Source organism: Myodes glareolus, chromosome X (genome assembly GCF_982192425.1).
Source record: "Myodes glareolus chromosome X, mMyoGla1.1, whole genome shotgun sequence".
In the NCBI taxonomy this organism is placed as follows: Eukaryota; Metazoa; Chordata; class Mammalia; order Rodentia; family Cricetidae; genus Myodes; species Myodes glareolus.
Genome location: NC_142053.1, coordinates 54581513 through 54604054, shown reverse-complemented (window position 1 = coordinate 54604054; position 22542 = coordinate 54581513). Strand labels below are relative to the sequence as shown.

Sequence of the window (22542 nt, the reverse complement as noted above, 5' to 3'; positions counted from 1 at the left end):
CATTAACCCATCTCCTTTAATCTGTGTATTGCCACATGGCTGTGGCTTACCGGGCAAAGTTCTGTCCCCGGCATCTGTCTCAGGTGGGGCTACATGGCGTCTCTGACTCTGCCTTTTTTCTCCCAGCATTCAGTTTAGTTTTTCCCACCTAGCTCTACTCTACCTTATCATAGGCCAAGCCAGCTTCTTTATTCATTAACCAATAAGACAAACACATTACAGAAGAACTTTCCACACCATGTACATGCATCACATTTTATTTATCCATTCATCTGTTGATGGGCAAGTAGAGTGGTTCCATTGAGTACTTATATCAATGAGGGAAGCAATAAACATGGATGTGCAAGTGTTCCTGAGGTATGTTATGTATGTTTCATGCTTCAGAGAAGGAAAGTGAAGGAGAGTTGCATTTCAGCAAAATTTTCAGAGTGTACAAATAAATTCAAAGAACATCTATAAATATGTCTGACAAAATTTCCTTCAAATGACTTCTTCAAACATCCATAGTGTTATTTAGTCTTCTTGCTATTTCCTCTTCCTACTTTCTTTTCTTTTTCAAGACAGGGTTTCTCTGTAGCTTTGGAGCCTGTCCTGGAACTAGCTCTTGTAGACCAGGCTGGCCTCGAACTCACAGAGATCCACCTGCCTCTGCCTCCTGAGTGCTGGTATTAAAGGCGTGCACCAAAACCGCCTGGCCCCTATTCCTGCTTTCTTACAGAACCTAGGACCATATGCCCAGGGATGGCACCACCCACAATGGGCTGGGTCCTTGTCCATTGATCACTAATTGAGAAACTGCCTTAGAGCTGAATCTCAGGGATGCATTTTTTCAGTGGCTCCTTCCTCTCTGATGATTCTAATTTGTGTCAAGTAGACACACAAAACTACCCAGTACAACAATATTCTATGAAGCTTGATGTAATTGTTAAGAAAGAACTTCTAAAATTATAGTGATATACTGCAACAGTATAGTGATATTATTATGCCTCTATACTCAGGATTATACAAACAAATTTGGAATTGGAATTAGGATACAAGTGAAAGCATATTAAAAGACATATCTTGGACTGAAAAAAATGGCTTGGCAATCAAGAGCAACCTGAGTTCAGTTCCCAGAACCCATATGTGGCTACTGACAATAATTTGTAACTCCAGCTCCAGGGATATCAGAGACTTCTGACCTCTGAAGGCACCTGTAGTCATACACACATGTACACATACACATGCACACACATACATAATAATAACACATCTTTAAAAATCACATTTTGCTGGAGGTTAGGGTAGTTGTTGATAGTGATTAAATTGTGATATGGGAGAAAATATGTTTACATGCTTGATGAAAATATAATTGAAATGGGAAAAGATCAAAAGCATTAGAATTTAAATAGGATTGTTAAAATTAATTTTAGATAAACTAAGCAAAATGAATTAAATAGTACAAAATGTTATTTTATATTTTAAAATATTATGATTCAATAAGATACATAACAGGAAACTTTGCTAAATAGCATAACATTGCAACGTACAAATAATAGATTTTGGGAATGCAGCATATAACAAGAATTTGGACTAGTAGCTAATCAGCTAAAGGAAAAATAAAGCTTGCGAGAAAATTGCAAAATCCATGTTAGTCATTCTGTTTTAACTTGTGATATATAAAATTCACATTTATTTGGCTAAATGTGATATAAGGTGTTTTTCCTTTGACTGTGAGTCTTTTGGTCAGCTTCTCACAGTTTTAATGAAGAAACCATTATCCATGATGTATTGTCCATAATTTTCAGTTCTGTTCATTTTCGGCATAGTGTTGTTCAGTAGATCTCTAAAACTTATTCATGTCGTATAACTGAAGCATTTTACCTATTTAAGAACCATTCCCTATTTTCCCTTCTGTTGAGCCCCTGACAACCTCTTGGAATCTATGAGTTTGACTATTTTAGATCCTGCCTAGAAGTGGGATTACACACTATTAGTCCTTCTGTCAGTAGTTTGTTTCACCTAATATGATCTTTCTAAGAGCTATCCATACCATCACATAGGGCAAGATTTCCTTCTTTCTCTAAGGCTGAATACTATGCTATCATGTTGTATAATCTACATTTTTTCTCATTCATCTGTTAGTTGTTTCTCTGTCTTGGCTAATGTGAATGATGCTCCAATGAACATCAGAGTGCAGCAGACATCTCTTTATCTCTTTGCAATCTCTCTCTCTCCCTTGTCTATCTGTGTGTGTGCGCACGTGTATGTATGTGTGTGCGTGTATATATGAACGCATGTGTGCTAGTTAGTTGTTTTTGTCCACTTGACACATATCTAGACATATTTGTGAAGGGAGGACCTCAATTGAGAAATGTCTCCATCAGACTGACCTACAGGCAAGCCTGTGGGGATATTTTCTTGATTACTGGTTGATGTTGGAGGATCCAACCCACCATGGAGAGCAGACCAGAAGGCAGCACTCCTTCATGTTCTCCATGCCAGCTAGTTCTTGCCTCTAAGTTCCCGTCTTGAGCTCCTATCTTAGCTTTCCTCAATTACCTGAAATTTTGAACATGGAAAAACACTTTCTTCCTCAAGTTGGAAGTTAGTAAGTGTTCTTTTTTTGTTTGCTTTTTAATAACATACAATGACTTTGTTGACTGCTTTTCCTTATATATTTTTTTAGCCAGTGTTTTATCACAACAATAGAAACATAACTAAGACAATACTTAATTACATTTTTTTGACTGTTGGAGAGAACTTCTTACTGATTTCCATAATTGTTACACTGTTTTCTATTCCTCAGCTGAGTATTGTGCGACGGTTCAAATTCTCAACATCCTTCCCAGTAGCTGTTTTTGTCTTTTTGATAAGAGCAATTCATACTTAAAATGAGGTGATGTCTCAACTTGTTATTGAGCATTTTTCCATATAATCTGTTGGATAATTCAATCTTTTTTTTAAAATAAAAATGTCTGTTCAGATTCCTTGTTCATTTAAACAGTTGGATTATTTATTTTATTTTCCCATATTTCTGAATTGTTTGAGTTCCTTATGTTTCTTGATATAAATGTCTTACAAAAAGGCTCCATTTTAAAAAGATGTCCGTTCTCAAATTAAAATGCAGGTTTATTGGAAGTGCTGCATCAACTTCCTTTCTGTAGGTCGTTTAATTCTTTATATTTGCATAAGGAAAGAACTAGGGATGTCTCTATAGTACTACACTTTTGCACATATTTAAAGGAAATTAGTGTACATAGGATAAGCAAGTCTATGAGGGGATATATATCTATATTTTTCTGAGTGGTTGGGTTTAGGGGTTTTCTAGTTGTCTGTAATTCTGTAAGTGTCTGGTAAGAGCTCTGATTATTTTCCCTATTAAAATGAACAACTGTATGCACAGAGTGTCAACACAACTTCAGGTAACAGTTGTCCAGGTGAAACTGCCTGCTCTAGGTTAAGTGTGGTCAGTGTTGGCAGTAGGCCTGGGAATACATTTGGCCAAGCAGTCATCAATGTGATTGTGAACTTGTTGGCAGTGACCCTGAAACAAGCTTAGGTTCTTCCAGGGTCTCTGAAACTTCAGGAGACCAGAGAAGCCTAGCACGCTGTTCTCAGGTACGGAGAGCAGCAGGACCAGGGGCACCATGAGGAGGGGCAGAGAGGGAGGCAAAAATAGTAAGCTCTCCTGTGCAATGCGTAGATTCTTATTGGGAATTTGGGGAAAGGTTTTGAAGGAGCCAGATATATTTACTTAAGTGTGTTATCCGAATAAAGGTGGCATATATTATTGTAGTTACCCATGTGTGTATGCATGGGTATGTGTGTGTGTGTATTTGGACTGAGCAACAAACAGCTGCTTGAACACAGGGAATGAGAGGCTCTGGAATGTAGGAGGCAGCACATTCCTCACTTGGTAGGGCAAGGAGAATGAGACACCCCCATCCTCTCTCACCCTCAGCTGTCTCAGCTTCAGGAGATTGGAATCCAATCCAGGGACAGGTGCTTAGTGCCATCAAATCTTTCTTGTAGCAAGCAGTAAAGACTATGGGTACTTAAATACATGTTTTACTTTAATTAAATAAGTTAGGATTGATTATGTTGCTTTTATTTTACGAAATTGCAAGTTGAGGCAATAGTAGAAAAAATGGAACAGTTTGTATAAAATGGTTCAAATCAGACAACTAGCCATCTTTTCTTAGAATATTCATAAGTCATTCAAAACATTCCAGCTTTTAATTTTAAAAACAAATTAGTACATGTTGAAAGCAACTATTTCTCTGCAATCAGTAGAAAATTTTCGTGCGATAAATGCATATATATTACAATTAGTTAGGTCCCCTGGGTTCTCCCCTTTTACTTCATTTTTTTCTTCACACAAATGAAAACCATAATTTTATATCCTCAATGTAAAAGTAAAGCTGATTTTTAACAAGTGGGCAGAAAATGTTAAGAAACGTAATTCCACTCCCTGTCTCCTTTTCTGAAATCCTGTTTGGTATAGGAGTGCTGGGGAAACGCTGGGCTTTCCCAGTTGAAAGGGGGAGGGAAGAAGGGAAAAGCTTTTGAGGCAGAAATAGAGAAAAGCCAGGATTATTCCTAGAGGAGGAAGAAAAGGCCAAAGCAGCCTCTGTGTTAACCATAGAAAGGCAAATTCTAACCACAAAAGCTCCTAGTTTGGGAACAAAACAAAGAGGAAATGAATAACAGGACCTGGTGTGGCAGGGAAGGAAGGGGAAATGCTGCCTCCTGTCGCAGTGTTGGCGGGAGTGTAGTTGTGTCCTGATCTCACTGGTGACGTGACCCTCACGTGAGCAAAAGCCGACGTGTGCAGACATCGTTCTAATTCTGGTCTACGTTTGCTGTTTGCTCTTCTGTGTTATTCTGAGCGGGCAGGCGTGCTGCGGAAGCAGGAGAAGTTGCCTGAATCCCAACAGGTCTGTGTTACGGATGGGGCATGTCTGGGATCGCTGTCTTGTGGGTAGCTGTTGACAGAGATGCTAGCCACTCAGTCTGCTTTCTTCACGCACTTGCAGTGTCTTCGGACCCTCTTAGAACAAAAAGCCAAAAACCCAAAACAAAAAACGGTGGACATTGGAGGGAGAGATTTCAGGGGAGACCCCAGATGAGGGTTTGGGGGCTTGGGGGGGTCTTTGGCATGTTCTGAATCTAGAAGGGTAACTATTATGGATTGGTGCATGTATCCATCCACAAAGACAGAATTTAGAAGCAGTGAAGAGTGTTATTCTCTGTCATTAAGTAGGGCGCAGTACCTTCAGGAGTTAAGGGATAATCGACATCGAATTTCTGCATGTCAGCCTAAAGCTGAGATTGCCTAGGGACTGTAAAAGGGTGGTGATGGCTTAGGGCTTTATCATAACTCGGGATCATTATTGACTCTAGCAATCTACATGTCCCCGCCTCAGGAAAAAGAACAGCTCTCATAGTCCTACAGAAAAAAAAATGGCTATCTTTGGGGGTGGGCTGGGTTGGGGAGAATAGAAGAGATCTGTCACCTTCCATAGCTCAAGTTTTTCTTACTCGCTGGGCCCGCCTCCAGCCCTGCGCTTCCCAAAGGGGTGTGGTTTTTGCTGGGAAAATGGCCGACCACCGCAGAAAGGAGTGCCAGAATGTAGTAGTATAGAGCCAGGGTGGTGTCAGCGGAGTCCAGAGAACTGGGGGTAGGGTGAGAAATAAAAACGTGAAAGCCGTCTGACCATCCAGGTCCCAGATTTGGGAACGCCGGCATTAAGACGTTCTAAGTTTTGTGTTCTGTCTCTGCTTAGGCGCCTGTATCTGTTGGATCTTGCTCCTGAAGACCAGTCCAAAGGAGGAGCAGGGAGGCAGGAACGATTTCCAGAATCAAGTAGGTCAGAGCAAGTGTGATGATACTGTTTGGGGTGCAGGGAGGAGGGCTACGGGAGTAGACAATAATGATGAAAATGAACTAGAGTGGATTTAGACTTTCTCTGCATCTCTTTGCTTTGGTCCTGAGCTTACCAAGGGAAGCATTTTGCAGATAAGAAGCTGAGAAGGAGATGGTTAGGTGGGAATAACTGTAGAGAGTGTTGGGTTGGAGATGGGGAAGGCGTTATTCTAAAATACTGTGTGGTATAGTGTCCTTGGTGTTGGTCTAATAGGCACCCAGTTTGTTAGTCCTTAAGTTTGGTGAACTTAGAAACTGAGATGAGGGAGGAAAGAAATCTCACAGAGCGGTGGGAAGCGTCCAATAGAGTGAGAGGCTGTCTTTAAGATCGTCGGGGTGGCAGAAGCAAGTGTGGCTGCACTTACAGCCTATTTCATTTCTAGGTACTGCTGTCCATTTCTTTACAAGGCAGGGTGCATATTGTCATCTTTGGAAGAAGTGACAGAGTAGTGGGGAGGGAGCAGGAGACTTATCATGGGGGGGGGGCGGGTAAGGAGATAATCCCATATTCCTGTGCACTGAGGAAGGTAATAGAAGTTAAGAAAGACTGCAGTGAAGGGCAAGGGCCTGGAAGATGGATATATATCCTGTGTTGGGTGTGATTTATCTGGTTCTTGAATTCTCAATCAGACCTCTGTATTCTTTTGTTTGCAGATATACAAGAAACTGGAAAGAAGGAAGGGACTACTGGGATCTCTGGTAGTGTTTGTGAGGGTGACCCTGTGACCCTGACTCAGGACATCTGGAAGGGTAAAGATCATAAGCAACATATCAATTTAGCATTTTAAAAAATATTTATTTATTTATTATGTATACAGCATTCCTTCCATGTATACCTGCAGGCCAGAAGAGGGCACCAGACCTCATTACAGATGGTTTTGAGCCACCATATGGTTGCTGGGAATTGAACTCAGGACCTTTAGGAAGAGCAGGCTCTTATCCTCTGAGCCATCTCTCCAGCCCTCAATTTAGCATTCTTGGGATGGGTAGAAGAACATAAGATTGGAGAATCTGGGTGTTTGGAAAACTCACAAAGTTGCTTCCAGATAAAGGAAAGGAATAGTGAAGAGGATGCCAAGTCCCCAATGCTAGCCGGTATCTCTGTTATGTTTGTATGTTTGCAGGCAAGTGATCTGGTCTACTTATGTACAAAGGCACAATTGAATAAGTCACAAGTCTGAAACCTTCTTTCCCTCCAGGTCTCACTGTATCTGCGGTTGTAGCTTCTCCTACCTACAAAATCAGAAGACTTTGCCCCTGACCTGGGAATATTGTGGACCAGAGCAAGCCAGCTTTGCATCCAGGTTAAGGAACTCATCCCAGCTGTACCATGGGCCGCACCCGGGAAGCTGGATGTGTGGCTGCGGGCATGGTCATTGGGGCTGGTGCCTGCTACTGTGTATACAGACTGACCTGGGGAAAAGACGAGAATGAGAAACTGTGGGATGATGAAGAGGAGGAAGAAGAGGAGGAAGAGGTGGAAGAGTCTTGTAGTGACAAACGGGAAATTGGGGGCAAAACTGAGAAAGGAGTTAAGGTTAATGTTGGGGTGGGGGCAGGAGCCAAACCTCAGGATGACTCAAAGGCCAAGGTTGATGTAGATGTGGAACCTGAGAATGGTCCAGGTGTAAAGAAGGAAGCACCCCCAGAATCCCAGGGTGGAGGTGGCCTAGAAGCTAAGGCTAAGGCCCTTTTCAAGATCCTGAAGGAACAGGCAAGTGCAAAGGCAGGCAGAGGGATCAGGTTTGCTAATATCTCTGGGAGCAGGACCCTGGCATTGAGTTTGCCCTGCCCAGGAGGCAGGGGTGGAGGTTGCCACCCCGGCAGGAGTGGCTCTAGGGCTAGAAGCAGGGCAAGTGGAAAACCAAAGAAAAAGAATCGAAGTAAGAGCACCAAGACACCAGCCCCAACGTGGCCTGTACGCAGGGGCAAGTTCAGCTTTCCCTATAAAATTGATGATATTCTGAGTGCTCCTGACCTTCAAAAGGTCCTTAACATCTTGGAGAGAACAAATGACCCTTTTACTCAGGAGGTGGCCTTGGTCACACTGGGTAACAACGCAGCATATTCATTTAATCAAAATGCCATACGTGAATTGGGTGGGGTCCCAATTATCGCAAAACTGATAAAAACAAGAGATCCCATAATTAGGGAAAAGACTTACAATGCCCTTAATAACTTGAGTGTTAATTCCGAAAATCAGGGCAAGATTAAGGCTTACATCAGTCAAGTGTGTGATGACACCATGGTCTGTCGCCTGGACTCAGCTGTGCAGATGGCCGGACTGAGACTGCTAACCAACATGACTGTGACCAATCATTACCAACATTTGCTTTCCTATTCTTTTCCAGACTTTTTTGCCTTGTTATTCCTGGGAAATCACTTCACCAAGATCCAGACTATGAAACTAATTATAAACTTTACTGAAAATCCAGCCATGACAAGAGAGCTGGTCAGTTGTAAAGTACCATCAGAATTGATTTCCCTCTTTAACAAGGAATGGGATAGAGAGATTCTTCTTAACATCCTTACCCTTTTTGAGAATATAAATGACAACATAAAAAGTGAAGGGCTTGCATCCTCCCGGAAAGAATTCAGCAGGAGCTCGCTATTTTTTTTATTCAAGGAGTCTGGAGTTTGTGTTAAGAAAATCAGAGCATTAGCCAATCATAAGGATCTGGTGGTCAAAGTGAAAGTTCTCAAAGTGCTAACCAAACTGTAATTTGTCATGTGCCCCAAGCCCTGCTGAAGTAACGTTTCTTCAGTCTGCACGTGGGGACAATGTGCTTTGTAACTTCTCCGATTTTCATTGTGCTTGCGTGGCAAAGAGATTCTCTGAGCTGCTATTTAGGGATAATGAGCATCACAGATTATCAATAGCCGTTGATGTTGGCTTTAGACTGAGCATCTTAAATATGCCAAATACATATTAGAGCTTGCATAAAGAAAGCATTTATGAATTCAACTTGCTTACTTAGGTGGAGATATTTTTATTGGTTGCCCAAACTGACAGTGAAGTAACTATATGTCATAAATGAGCTATACTTTTGTATTGATTTAAATCTGTTCGTCTAAGAGTTGTGCTTTTTCAATAAAGTTATGTTTAAGCAACAGAGAAAAGAAAAGACATTGCCTTCATCCTTGGGTTCAAGGTGTGTATGTGTGTGTGTGTGTGTGTGTGTGTGTGTGTGAGAGAGAGAGAGAGAGAGAGAGAGAGAGAGAGAGAAAGAGAGAGAAAATAAAATTAAAGACTGTTTTTGTATGTTTATAAAACCCAGAAGATCTAGTCATAGGCAAAAGTTTCCTATCATCGGTGCTAAGAGGCAGCAGAAACTACTGTATACAGTGGTGCCCTGGGAATGTTTTAAGGGGATGGGTGAGTGTAAAGAATAAGAATCAAAGGGTCTGAAGATTATTGAGGGTGGACTGGTGGAAGAAAGGCCTGGAGGTAGGACTCCAGCTTCAGAGAGCAGGCTGGTGAACCTGTGTCAGGATTAAAGAAGAGGTCCTTATAGAAATATTCATAAAGCGTCAATGGAGCTGAGAGGTTATTAGGGAAGGATTCTTACAGACAACTGTCTGAGAATAATTGTCACAGAAGATTAGCAGAACCACAGGCATGTGTAGATGTAGCTAAACCTGACACAAAGAGCCCTCTAAGAAGGTTGTCTGCCCAGGAGCTCTCTGCTCAACACTTGATTGGTGCTATGCTTCTTATCAATCACTGTGGGCCAGGAATTATTGTTTGCCTCACCTCAGACTCTTTGAGTACGTCCACGGTGTACTGTGCTCTGTGGATTCGAGTGGTAATGTCCCCTGTTACTCTCAAATAAGAATCAGTATTCTTCGGTTAATCTCTATCTGGTGTTTCATTTTTATTTATTTATTTTTATTTAGGTTGATTATAGGATAAGATGGATCCAACAAGTGCTAGGTGAGCCTAGTGTGGGGTGTGGCCAGGCCACTTCCTGACATCCCTGCATTTCCCTGGAAGGTTGCAGGTCTCTGTCATTTTAGGAAGAGCAAGATCCCGGGCTGTGACTGTCTGTGGAGCAGTTCAGGGAGAAGTCAATTTCTTCTCTTTTTAGGGATGATGAAGTACAATTAATAAAAACTCAGAGACAGAAATTGTGATTCAACCAGAAGATCCGAAAAGCAAAACAGACAGTTACTGGTTCTTACCTCCACCTTAGTTCGAAATGGCGATCCTGCCTCCAGGAATCTCAGAATGAGACTGTGGCCGAGAGCTTTCTCCTCCCGTTTTATAATCCTCTCTAGTTCTGGGATTAAAGGCATGCACTGTTACCTCCTGGTTTTTGTGGCAAACTAGTGTGGCTACTGGGATGAAAGGTGTGTGTCATTGCTGCCAGTCTGTAAGACTGGTCAGTGTGGCTGTTTTACTTTTCTGATCCTCAGGCAAGTTTTATTTATTAAAACACAAGTGAAATGCCACTATAGGATGATGTTAAGAGACTCAGGGGATAGCCTGCTATTTTGATTTTCAAATCAAACAGTTTTCGGATCTGTGTTCATCTAAATGTGCACTCAAGGATAATTTTCTAAGAATGGGGCTCAATAGGTTAAATCATCCCCACTCCCCACAAAGCCGAACTTTGCAAGGCTCAGGAAACAGGCTTTCTTTCTTTAATTCATTCTTCATCAACCTTGTTTCTAAAGAAACTCCAGCGTGGGGTAGACAAATGATGTAGGTGACATGCATTTCATGTTCTTGACTCTCTGGTTTTGCTAGGTTCTCTGGAGAGTGGCTTTGAACATAGCGAAAACATAAGATTATTTTTTCCTGCTGGCTGCTTACATTACATTTACAGCGCATCCCAGACTGAAGTTTGTCCCTGGTTTGTCTGTTTAAGTTGTGGCTCTTCCTTGCTTTTAAGCCAGAGCAGTCTCAGCTCTGTTGTAGGTCTCCTGTGTACTTAGGCTAAGGGCGAGGTGGGGGCAGGGAAGGGGTATTTACAACCTACAGTGCTTCACCCTCTCCAATGGGGCCTTGTCAGGTTTGTGTTGAGAGCTTGGGCAATGTGTGTGCTTGAAGAGGGGTGTGGGAGGATTGGGAGGGAAGGCCAGGGATGGAAGTCCTGGTGGAGGGCTAACTCTGCCTGCCTAGGTTCCTGCAACTGTAATTTGATCCCTTTTTGAGAGTGGGCCTACCATTACCATCCTGAAAGGTGAAAGAGGAGCTCTAATAAAGGCAGCTTTGTTTGAGCTTGTGGCCTCCTCATTTACTGAGCCTAGCTGAGCTTGCAGAGGGTATAGCATGTTGTCAAATAAAATGGGACTTCCTTTTGAAAATAAAGTCCGGAACGATAATTTATTACTGTGCGAAATAGAATTAATAAGCACAACAGGTTCTTAATTTTTCCTGCTATGACATTTTCTCCCTAAGATCAATGTAGATTACAATCAGCGTCTTCATAGAAGGTTGTTTATTTAACAGTCTGGAATTTGGGCAATTCCGATAGCTATTGCTCCCATCAAAGGCTGGAGATGATGGAGAACTGTTTCATTTAGCTATGTTTATGTCTTTTTTTCCTGAAAATGTGATTAGTGACTGACATTTCCTTATTTTTTCTTTTTAGCTTTTAGGTTTTGGTCATACTATAGAATCCCTAGGATCTCATAAAATATATTATTATTTTTATAAATGTATTTAATGTTTTTATTGAAAATATTGCTTATGGGACTGCTCGGTGGTTAGAAGCACTGACTGCTCTTCCAGAGGACACAGGTGTGATTTCTAGCACCCTGTAAGTCCAGTCCCAGGGGACCCAGCACCCTTTCTGGCCTTCATGGACACCAGGCATGCGCATGATGCAGACATACATGCAGGTAAAATATTTACACACTTAAAATAAGAGAAATAAATCTAAAAAATAAAACTTTGGTTATAGCTAAACATGTTTATTACAAGTAAACATCTGTTTTCAATACAGTTTCCCAGACAACGGGCTTTGACTATTTGTGACATGTCGCTCTATTCCATAATACAAACCTTATTTTTATGTTTGCTACCTTTGAGGAGCAGCGAAGTTCTGTCTTTTACCACAGAGCTTATGTCATTAAAAATTAAAAGTCTGGTGATTTCTTTGCTCAGGACTTGAAAATAGAGCCAGAAACAAAACCTTACCTGGTGACACCTTAGTCGGATACGCAAGATGAGGAAACACGAGTAAAGAAAAAGGGGAGCTAAGGTAAGCATAGATGAAAAGCAAACAGGAAAGTTTGTTACTGTCTAGACACAATCTTTCAAAGCTCAGTTGATGAAATTGTGGTTCCCGAGAACAGGGTCAGTGGCAGGAAATGTAAAGCGTGCGTGTTTTTTATTTTATGTGGTGCTAGAGAGACAATCCAGAGCTTGGGATAAAGTCAGGCAAACACTCTGCTACTGAGTTACATTCCCGAGCCTCTGTCACCTTTCCCAAGCGTCTGATCTCTTGGTCAAAGTCTGCCTTACAGGACTTTCTTTCTTTCTTTCTTTCTTTCTTTCTTTCTTTCTTTCTTTCTTCCTTCCTTCCTTCCTTCCTTCCTTCCTTCCTTCCTTCCTTCCTTCCTTCCTTCCTTCCTTTCTTTCTTTCTTTCTTTCTTTCTTTCTTTCTTTCTTTCTTTCTTTCTTTCTTTATGTAGTCCATGGGTGGGTTCAGGCTAGCTTTGTGCCTCCATTACCTGTTAGGTAGCTCCATGTCATGTGACAACTCAAGCTGTAGCTGGAAACAGGGTGGCAATGACTTGGGCTCTAGGAATGTCCAAGCATATGAATCTTTGTTTTCTTTCTTCTGGCCAGAAAATAAAGCAGTTAACCAGGCTCCAGGATTAGGCAAGAGTCCAATGGGCCTAGGTTGGCACATAAATTGAAGTAGGAAGGGGATGCCATTATGCTCACAATCATGTGATTGCTGTGGGAAACCAAGGGAAGAAATGCCCAGGCTGTGTTCTGGGGAACAGTTTTACTCTATGTGTACAACAAGGCCCAGGGCATATAAGTCCCAAAAGTCCTAACCCTTCACTATTCAAAGATTGTGACTTTTATACATTTTTTTGTGTCTTCTAGTTAAAAACACCGTGATTTGGCTCTTTTAGAGTAGGAGGCAGTGACTGCTAGAATGAGAAGGGAGGGCAAAGGCAAGGGGTTTCAGGGGAGCTATATGGTCAGTTGAGTACGTGACAGCTTGCACACATGCCCGTGCTGGACACTGACCAGACCACATGGCTGTTTCTTGTTTTTCTTTCTCGCAGCCCTCTAGGGCTTCCTCCTTCTACCACATTAGAGTCCATTATGAAGGGCTCTATAAGGACCACAAGATAGGATACACCATACTTAGGGCTTTGAAAATGATTTAGTTTGGAAAAGTGGTCTGGACCAAAATTTTGGAGTCAGCAATTGAAGTGCTCAAATATACGATTTTCCCCTCAGGAAGCATTACGATAAATGTGCTAATCAGCACATTTGAGTATTATAAAATGTGTTGGCCAGTCCTCTTACCCAACATATAATATGTATGCTGTCAATCTGTGCATTACAAAGAATAGACACTATAATATAACAACTAAAGCATAGTTAAATCTTGAAGATATGAGTAGTTTTAAATCATTTTTATCAAGTATTGGTATTAGGTTGTGTTGCTCGATTTTCACATACATAATCATATCTCTATCTTGATATAGAAAGCTATCTCATTTAAAAACATTTTTGCATGAATATGTGCATGGATATTTTGCTTGCGTATATATCTGTACATCATGAGTGCATGGTATCTAGAGACACCAGAAGAGGGCATTACCAGATGGTTGTGAGCCACCATGTGGGTTCTGGCCGTCAAACCTAGATGATCTTTAAAAACAGCCAATGTTCTTAACCGCTCAGCCATCTCTCCAGCCCCTTTCTTCCTTTCCATTCTAGGTAGAGTTTCACTATGTAGTCCAAACTGGCCTGAAACGCAAGCATAATATCCCCTTGTCTCAGCTTCCAGAGTGCTGGGATTACATGTGTACAACATCAGGCTCAGCCCAGGAATATCCCCCAATAAAGAGAAATTTCATCGACGTTTTTCTTCATTGAATTTTATAGTCTCTTCAAAAGTTTGCCATATTATAATGCCATGAAGATTATATACATTATATTGTAGAAGCTTTGTTGTTTTGCCATTCAAATCTGGATTTATAATTCGCTTGCAGTTTATTTTGCAAGGCATCTTGATTACATTTTTCTCCTGAGTGGCTATCTGCTGGACCCAGAACTGTTTCTGGAGGGGAGCATTCTTTTCCCACTACATTGCCAAGTCACCTTTGTATTGGTTACGTCGGTGTGTGTGTATTTTAGACTTTCTATTCCTTTATCATTGCTTCAATGTCCTTGCATCTTGTTATAGTTAATATAGTTTTATAATATAATATAATATAACATAATATAAATTTGATACTATAGATTATCTTGATTGTTAACTTTCAAGATTATCTTGGTTATTCTTGACCCTTTCCATTTCCACATTAGGTTTCTCTTTTTAGAACCAAGGATTGAATGCAGGGACTCAGGCATGCTAGGCCAGGGCTATATCACTCTGATCCTTCTACATAGACTTTAAACAATGTTTGTTAAACATCCACAGTTTAGGATTTTTATTGGGATTGCACTGAATCCACAGACCAATGTGGTAAAAATTAATGTTGTTTGGTCAGAAGCATCACCCCAGCTCCCTAACACCCCTTTATACAAAAAGTCTGAATTGTTTGCCTGGGGGCTTCACCCCAGCTCTTGGCATAAGCCCCCTCCCCTGGGAGTTGCCTCAGTCCAAACCTCATCTCCAAGAAAGCCTGCCAAATGGTGACTCCTCCCCAGGGAGGATCAAGAAAGCCCTCCAAATGATAACCCCACCCCAGGGAAGGTCAGGATCACTCCCACAAGAGTGATCTCTGCCCCCTCCCCCAGAGAATGGACACATGGTCTCCGGGTTTTGCGTGTTCTCCCCTTCTCTCTCTTTTCCTTTTCTTGTTTTCCCAGGGTCACCCAGGGGTAAGGTAATCTATTAAATATGGGCATATTTTATTTGGTTTAATTTGGTTTGATTGGGATCATTTGCATCAGCAGAGGTTTGGCTTAAGACAAAATAAATACCTAACAAATATATTTATGATATTTAGTTTACCAGTCCAGTATCATGGTCTACCCTCTCAATTATTTTGGTCTTCTTAAATTTCTCTTAGTTTTCAGGTTTAAAACATCATGGTTTGAAGAATTTTCCAAATAAAGGAGAACACTGACTTATTTATACAGGGTGTAGAAACTAGGACCTCATACATATGAGGCAAGAGATGGAACTGTACACATTCATGACGCTTTTGTACTTTTTACTTTGAGAAAGATATCACTAAGATGCCAGAGTTGACCTTGAACTCACTCTGAAGCCCAGCCTGGATTTGAACTTGTGAGATACTCTGCCTTTCATTTCCTGAGTATTAGAACTGCATTTCTCTCTCCTCCTTCAGAGTTTCCCATATGAATATGTTTGTCTGTTTGATGGTGGTCCTGGGATTGCTTAGGTTGTGTTCAGGTTCCTTTCTTCTCTTTGCTTTCTGTTATTCAGAGTTCATAATTTTAATTTTCCCATGATTATGTTCACCAGACCTTTTTTTAAAAACCTAAGCAGATGCATTGTTATCACTCTACTGATTTTTTATTGTAATTATTGAAATGTTTGTTCTGAGAGTTCCTTTCCTCTCCCTTCCCTTCTCCTCTCCCCTTTCCCGTCACTCTCCTGCCTCTTCTCCTCTTCCTCCCTTTTCAGTTTCTATCTCTGTTGAATTTCTGAGTTTACTGAGAAAGTAACATTAGTTTTCCTTTTTCGTGTTTTTACAGTCTTTGTTTAGTAAGTTCAATGGCAGGCTTCCTCCGGAATGCTCGTGTTAGTTTATTGCTTTCCTGTGTGTTGGCCAGATTGTCTCATGTTTTCATGCCTTTCAATATATTTTTTCTTAAAAATAAAAACAAAGCCCCAAACACACATTATGATTTATATTCGCAACTGGAAATGAGACTCTGCTGCTTTCACGGGGCTCTATTTTGCTATGAAGTATGGTGACTTTTTGTTGCTTGCTCATTTTACTAAACTGGTCTGAAAAAACTATACTCTTTTTTGTCTGCAGCCCCTTTAATGAATGTTCCATTAGTTTAACATTCAGCTACTGAGTCAATAGAGATTTCCTTCAACACTTGCAACCAAATCCAATCAAATCAACAAAACATACTATTGCTTTCACATGGACACGTGCGTTGTGGGCACACCTGAAAGACTCATTTGCATAATTTAGAACCTTTCCTTGGATTTTACTTCCACATTTTTCTCATTCTGCACCTAAGGGTCAGTCAGAAGTGAGAGATTAGGCTCATCTTGGTCTTTTTATTTATATTTTTATTCTATTCAGGGTCTTACTAGGTACCCCTGGCTGGCCAGGAACTTCCTGTGTAGAGCAGGCTGGCTTCAAACTCGCAGAGATACACCAGCTTATGCTTGGAGGGATGATACTAAACATTTCTGCCACCATGCTCAATAACGTCCCTAGATCTGTGTGTGCGTTATGGATTTCAGAAACCGGCTGGAGCTTTACCAGCGTCTTTTTCCTCAGAACATCTTTTCCCCAGGATTTCCACTCAATTGATGCAGTCTGTTTTTTAAACCTTAATTGATTTTCTCCACCCCAGGCATTAGTGAATAAAAATATTTGCCTTTACACATTTTCAATAAATGTCCCTAAAGTAGACAATTCATCTTTGGAAGTGTTCTGAATGAAAGAAAAGCTCTTTGAGCTGGTTCTTCAGAGACTCACCGGAACAAGAGAAATCAATAGTCATAGATTCGCAATAATATAGTCTGTTTTGCTATTTTTAGGACTAGAAACAGGGGCAGGTTTCTTTAAGGTTACCGAGTTCTTTTACTGAAGTTCAGCTCTTCCTTCTCTCTTGACTTTTCTGACTGGTGTAAAGCTTTGATTAGTTTCTACAACTCCAATAAACCTGTTTCTGACAGATTTACCCATCTTGCACTGCTTTTCTATAGAAATGGGATTTGGGAGTTTTATATGCTGCCATTTTATTACAGCAGTTTCTTGATTAACAGCTGTATTTCTTCATAACAGAATTATTGTTCCCGAGTCGTCGGTGCTTTTGTCATGAATGTGGGCATCTGTACAGGGAAGCCCCTCTGTGTTTTTGAGTAGTAAGTTCCAAGGTGTGAACCTTCCCAGTACCTCAAGTTTTCATAGAAGACAGCTGCTGGGGCTGGCCAGTTGCTCCGGATCAGATGACAAGGCCAATCTTTCGCTAGAGAGGGCCATCATTCGGGCAATACTTTACAGTCGCTATTTTTGTCTCACCTTGCCAAGAACCGTGAATGGATTTCTTTCTTTTCTTCTTGTCTTCAATGAAAAAACCTATTTTGGTTTTGAGGTAAAATCAATTAAAGTGTACTTTTAATACCTCCCTTTTTTTAATAAGTGAAGGGGGGGGGAGGGAGAGAGAGAGAGAGAGAGAGAGAGAGAGAGAGAGAGAGAGAGAGAGAGAGAAGAGGAGAGAGATTCTGTGTTAGCATGCCCCTCTTCTATACTTTTTAAAGAGGAATTGTCTAGGAGTTTTTATTTTCTAACTAGTTCATACCGAGGATCAATCAATTTGTCAAAATTATGGTTGAATTGCTCCTACAGCTATTGGCTCTGGAACCTTCTGCTTTAAGCAAGCTACTTGTGACTGGCTTTATCTGTACCTCCAAACTGGGGAGAGGGGTATTATTTTACCTAATGCTCTGGTTCCATCTCTGTTGCTATAGTAAAATACTCTGACCAAAGCAACACCGGATCGGGTTGGTGTGCTGGCCTTGCCTTTAAACCCAGCATGGGAGAGACAAAAGCTGGTGGGAGTGGATACTGGAGAGCAGGGCTCATTGGTGGCTTGGATCTTAGGTGACGAAGAACGGTGGAGCAAAGCTCTTTTGATCCAGCTATCAGCTCTTGTTGGCCTCAACAAGATGTTTTTTATGGCCACATAAAAGAAAAAAAAGGAACTTCTCAGGTTATGAATAATTTGGTAAGAAAATGTTGATTACCTGGGAATATGGTGGACCGAGCTCATTTTAGTTCTGCAAATGGTCCATGAAGTTGAGGGGGCGGAACTGGTTTGGGAATCTGGGGTCAATATGTGGGAAATGTTCTACAGAGTCCTAAGTTAGTAAAAGGTTGGCTCTGTAGCCTGTGATCTAGCCCTAAACAAGGATGGACTTTACACATAGATGTTAGTTTGTTTGTCTGTCTGTAGAGGGCAGCACACACCAAAGGAAGGGAAGAGGAAGTCGTCCTCAGGATGTTTGTGACTAAAGAAGTTTTTACTCCTTTAAGGAAACAATAGACTGGGGAGGGAGCCGGTGGGAAGACCTTGGGTGAAGTGAAGCTGTGTAGTAGAGCCTGCTCTTCCACTCCCATTCCCAGAAAAACCCTAATCCTAGTCCCCTTTGGTTCTGTGAGGACAGACCGGGCATCTAGTCCCCTAATCCTGGTTCCCTTTAGTTCTGTGAGGACAGAACAGGCATCTAGTCCCCTAATCCTGGTTCCCTTTAGTTCTGTGAGGACAGAAGCAGCATCAGCTATGGAAAGAGGTTTGGGAAGCTGCAGCACAAACTAGCACAGCAGTGGTGAAGGAGCACACAGGCAGAAACTCACTGGGAGACAAGGTGGACGGTGTGCTGGAAACACCGGTGGGCACTATTTCATTTTAGTTAGTTAGTTTATGAGCAAATTAATGGGTTTCTTTATGAGATTTTCACATATATTACTGGATCTTGCTCATTTTATGAGTGTATTTTAGTTGTATAAAATAATGGGCTTCACAATTAGTTATATCTTCATGCAGGCATCTAGCACACTGGGCTTAAATGGCCAACTTCTAAAGCTGGAATCTAGAGGAGGCATCCCCGAGACTTCTGTACCAGTGCACATCCAGACTTGACTCGTTCTTGATCATTTTCCTGGAGATAATCTGAGAAAAGGGAGGAGGTAAATCCCTGCATTTGGTGTGACATGGAAAAGTGTGGGAATTGGTCATGACCACTCGGAGTACAGGACACAGAAGCAACTCTGTTCCCGCCTCGCTCAGTCTTTGTCTCCCCTGATCCAGCATTCCTTTTTATTTAAGGACCAGAAAAAGGCAGGTGTTACATGTGAGAAAAAATTTCAGAGAGAAGCATTTGCAAGTTCTGATTGTGAAATGAGGGAGTGAGTAAGGGAGAAATGGAGGAAGGCAGCAAGGGAGGGAGAACTGGAGAGAGAGAGAGAGAGAAGGGGAGAGAGGGAGAACAGGGGGGAGATTAGGTGTTGGCATGTCCTTCTGTGTTGCTTTAGGGCATTAAGAGACTGTGATCAGGAGACACGACTAGTAATATGGGACCAAGAATACTGTCACTAGAGAACATTGCCAATGAGACCTATCAGTGAGTTTCCATGGATATGAAATATGCTCTGTTGCTGAACTACAAAAGCCTGGTTTGCAGGTCAGGTCTCAAAGTGGCTAGAATGCTATTCCACAACCTCAACAAAGGACTAATCAGTTAAAAAAGACCAAAAGCGTGTGTTGCTTAAGGCAGGGCTGATGAAAGGCATTAGTCTCATTTCAAGGATGAAAAAAGCCAAGTCCCAAGGATAATGTAGAATTAAAAAATTTGTGAAAAGGATTTAGAAAGTGACAAATAAACTATCTTATCAATAAAGAACAATCACCCCATGACCAACAGAGAAGTTGATATTTGGAACTCTGAAACCAAGATATTTTTACTTGAGCTCTTGACCTGAGCAAGTGTGCTTCCATTCAAGGAAAAACCATGTTCACCGAGCCCACAAATTCTGGCTTTCCCCTTAGCCACAATGTTAGTAGGCACTGGGCCAGCCTCTCAGAGATTGCAAACAGGATCCCCACCCCCAGACCACTGTGAGGGAGAAGGCTTTGTGTGTCCCGGAAAACCTGAACACCGGTATTGGAAATCAGGACCAGATTGAGATGTCCATCGATGAAGTGTGTCGAGAGACGGTGTTACATTGCTGCAAGTCATTTCTGCAGCAGGCCGGATTAAATCTGCTAATAAGCATGATGGTTATTAATAACATGCTTGCCAAGTCGGTTTCAGACCTGAAGTTTCCTTTGATATCCGAGGGCAGTGGATGTGCAAAGATTCAGGGTTTGGAAGCACTGATGGATTTGTCTGAAAAGTCAGTGTTGGCTGGGGAAGTGTTGGCTGCCCAAATGCTGTTCTCTTTCTTGCTCCTCTTTATGAAAGGTGGAAACAGAGAGATGCTCGTAGAAGCCCTCTCCCCATAAGCGGCTGTCTCCAGAAGGAGACTGGATCCACCCAGGACCCCAGCAGTTTACTTAGGGCAGAGAAGCTGCAGTGGGTGCAAGCAAGGATGCAGCCTTAGCCAGTCAGCTCCTCCTTGGAAAAAAGTTTCAATAGCTAAAAAGAGGGCCACACTCTTCTTGGCCAGGCAGGGGCTCCCCGGAACTGTGGGCAACTTGTGGGTTTTGTAGTCTGCAGGAAAAGTGCATTGTAAATTGCTCCCTTGCAGTCTTCCTCCTGCAGTAAAAGGTAAAGGGATCACCGTTGGCTGCTAACTGTAGATAACAAACATCAAATCACAGCATCACCAGTGCACATGTTAATCAAAGAAATGCACCCCCTCCTGTCCATTGTACTGACTGACCCTCCTCCACCCAAGCCCCTACCTGTGTGTATCATCAATAAACTCGTGTGCTTTGATTGGCAAGAAAACTGAAAGGGGGCACGGGCCTCATCTTTGATTTTGGTCTGCACAAGCAGGGAGACAAAATGCACCATGGAGTCCAGCTGCCTGGGGCCCCTGCTCCCTGACAGGAGCATTTGCCAGTGCTCAAGGAGGCAGGGGCAGAAAGGGATTGCTGCACCAGGGTGAAGGAGCTGCAAGAGGGGCTCAGGGGAGGGGCGAGGGCAGGGCTAGATTCAAGGCCTGTGTGCAGATGTAGGGGAGACAACACCCTTGACGCAGTCGCCCCGGGGTCCTGAGTCCAGGAAGCCCTGAAGCAAGAGGTCTTCTTACTGGCCTCCTGTGTGTACCCCTCAGTGGCTGTGTCGTCCACCTGTGCCTATGTGGTGGAGGCTTCTCCCAGCAGAGATTGCCACTTGACTGGCCCCTGCTAGGTTCATATCTGTCTGTCCCCTTAAGATGCTGTCAAAACCACTTCCTGCCCCCTTCCTTCCTCGGGGTCCCAAGCACTGCTTCCTGGCATGGTGAGAGGGTTGGCAGCTGCTCCACTTTTGGGGACCCTCCTTTCTTCTGCAGCCTTCCCTAGAGGTAGAGCATCCAGGAACTCCCACAAGGATATGAGGAATACCCCGCCAGTGCTGTTCATGACTTGCCTGCAGAGATTCACACAGCCATGCTCCACCTCTGAGATCCACATAGCTGTGCAAGGAAGAGGAGACCCTGTGCACTGAGCCATGCATCTGGGCCTGCCCAACTCTCTCTCTCTCTCTCTCTCTCTCTCTCTCTCTCTCTCTCTCTCTCTTTCTCTCTCTGTCTCTCTGTCTCTCTCTCTCTCTCTCTCTCTCTCTCACCCACACATATACACAGTGTCCACTTCCAAACCTCTGTCCCACTCCCCTTAGCTCCTGCCTCACCAAGCCTAGCTTCCCTGCATGGTTGCCATGTATGAGGCAGCAGTCAGCTTCCCAAAGCCATGGCAAAGCAAGAGATCCGCAGGCTACCCTTGCAGAGTGCCCTGCCTTCAGCCTGCTCTCCTCTGTGCGTCTCTCCATAGCTTTCATTTCTTCTTCTACCTCCATACACCATTTGAGTTCCAAGTCTCCTGTTTGTGTCCTCTTCCCAGCAGCATTCCATGCTGGCCAGTAAGCTGGGGGTGCCTGCCAAGCCCCTGGACCAACTCTGGGAAGTTGTCCAACCAGGAGTGGATACTGACCATCTCCAAGGTCCTGGGAAACTGGATGAGGCCAATGGCCTGTGCTTATTGCCACACACGCAGCCATCACAGTTCGTGCCTTGGACTGCCTCGGCTGGCTGGGGGACACTCTCTTGCTTCTCGACAGCTGCTGGAGGACTCTTCCCCACCACAACCACCTGCATCCCCTTGGAGCCTAGAGTTCCAGGTTTTGGCTGGTGATATGCATCGAAGGAGGATTTTGTGCACACACCTGCATCTTCTTGTCTGGGTCCAGTCTGCCTTGTCAATGCTGTCTTCAGTGACAGCTCACTGCTAGGCCTCTTCAACCTCAGCTCAGAGGCAAGGCACAGGCTGCTGTCCTTGCTGAAGCTTCTGGCCCAAATTAGCATGCGCCTCCCTACACCTCTGCACATCTCAGAACTCTCAGTTCCCGATCGCGTGCCGTGGTCAAGCATCTCCCAGGCACTTGAGGCTTGAACAGTGCAGCTTTCTCATAACCCAGGGAGGACCTCAGAGGTTTCTAGCACACCTCCTGAGCAGCTGTGCCCCAGGTAAGCCACCTGGGGCCAAAGCTGCTCCATCACATACATGGTCCTGGCCAAGGTCGCCCCCTCCTGTTCATTTGCTGGTAGTGCCTTCCTGAAAACGTTGCTTG

General features: G+C 42.8%; 1 protein-coding gene and 1 pseudogene across 2 annotated transcripts; both read left to right on the top strand.

Moving 5' to 3' along the window:
- The first annotated feature begins 4762 nt into the window (after window positions 1–4762).
- Armcx1 (armadillo repeat containing X-linked 1) lies at window positions 4763–9033 on the top strand. Of its 2 annotated transcripts, none has more exons than XM_048417969.3 (4): window positions 4763–4919; window positions 5769–5848; window positions 6563–6658; window positions 7108–9033. In XM_048417969.3, exon 4 carries the CDS (start codon window positions 7239–7241, stop codon window positions 8628–8630), a length of 1392 nt encoding a protein of 463 aa, XP_048273926.3. In that variant the 5' UTR covers window positions 4763–4919; window positions 5769–5848; window positions 6563–6658; window positions 7108–7238; the 3' UTR covers window positions 8631–9033. The 2 variants fall into 2 exon arrangements, with proteins under 2 accessions (XP_048273926.3, XP_048273925.3); XM_048417968.3 differs by having other exon boundaries at window positions 5769–5852.
- A 247-nt stretch (window positions 9034–9280) lies between these two features.
- LOC125389269 (protein ARMCX6-like) lies at window positions 9281–20273 on the top strand (annotated as a pseudogene).
- The last annotated feature ends 2269 nt before the right edge of the window (window positions 20274–22542 follow it).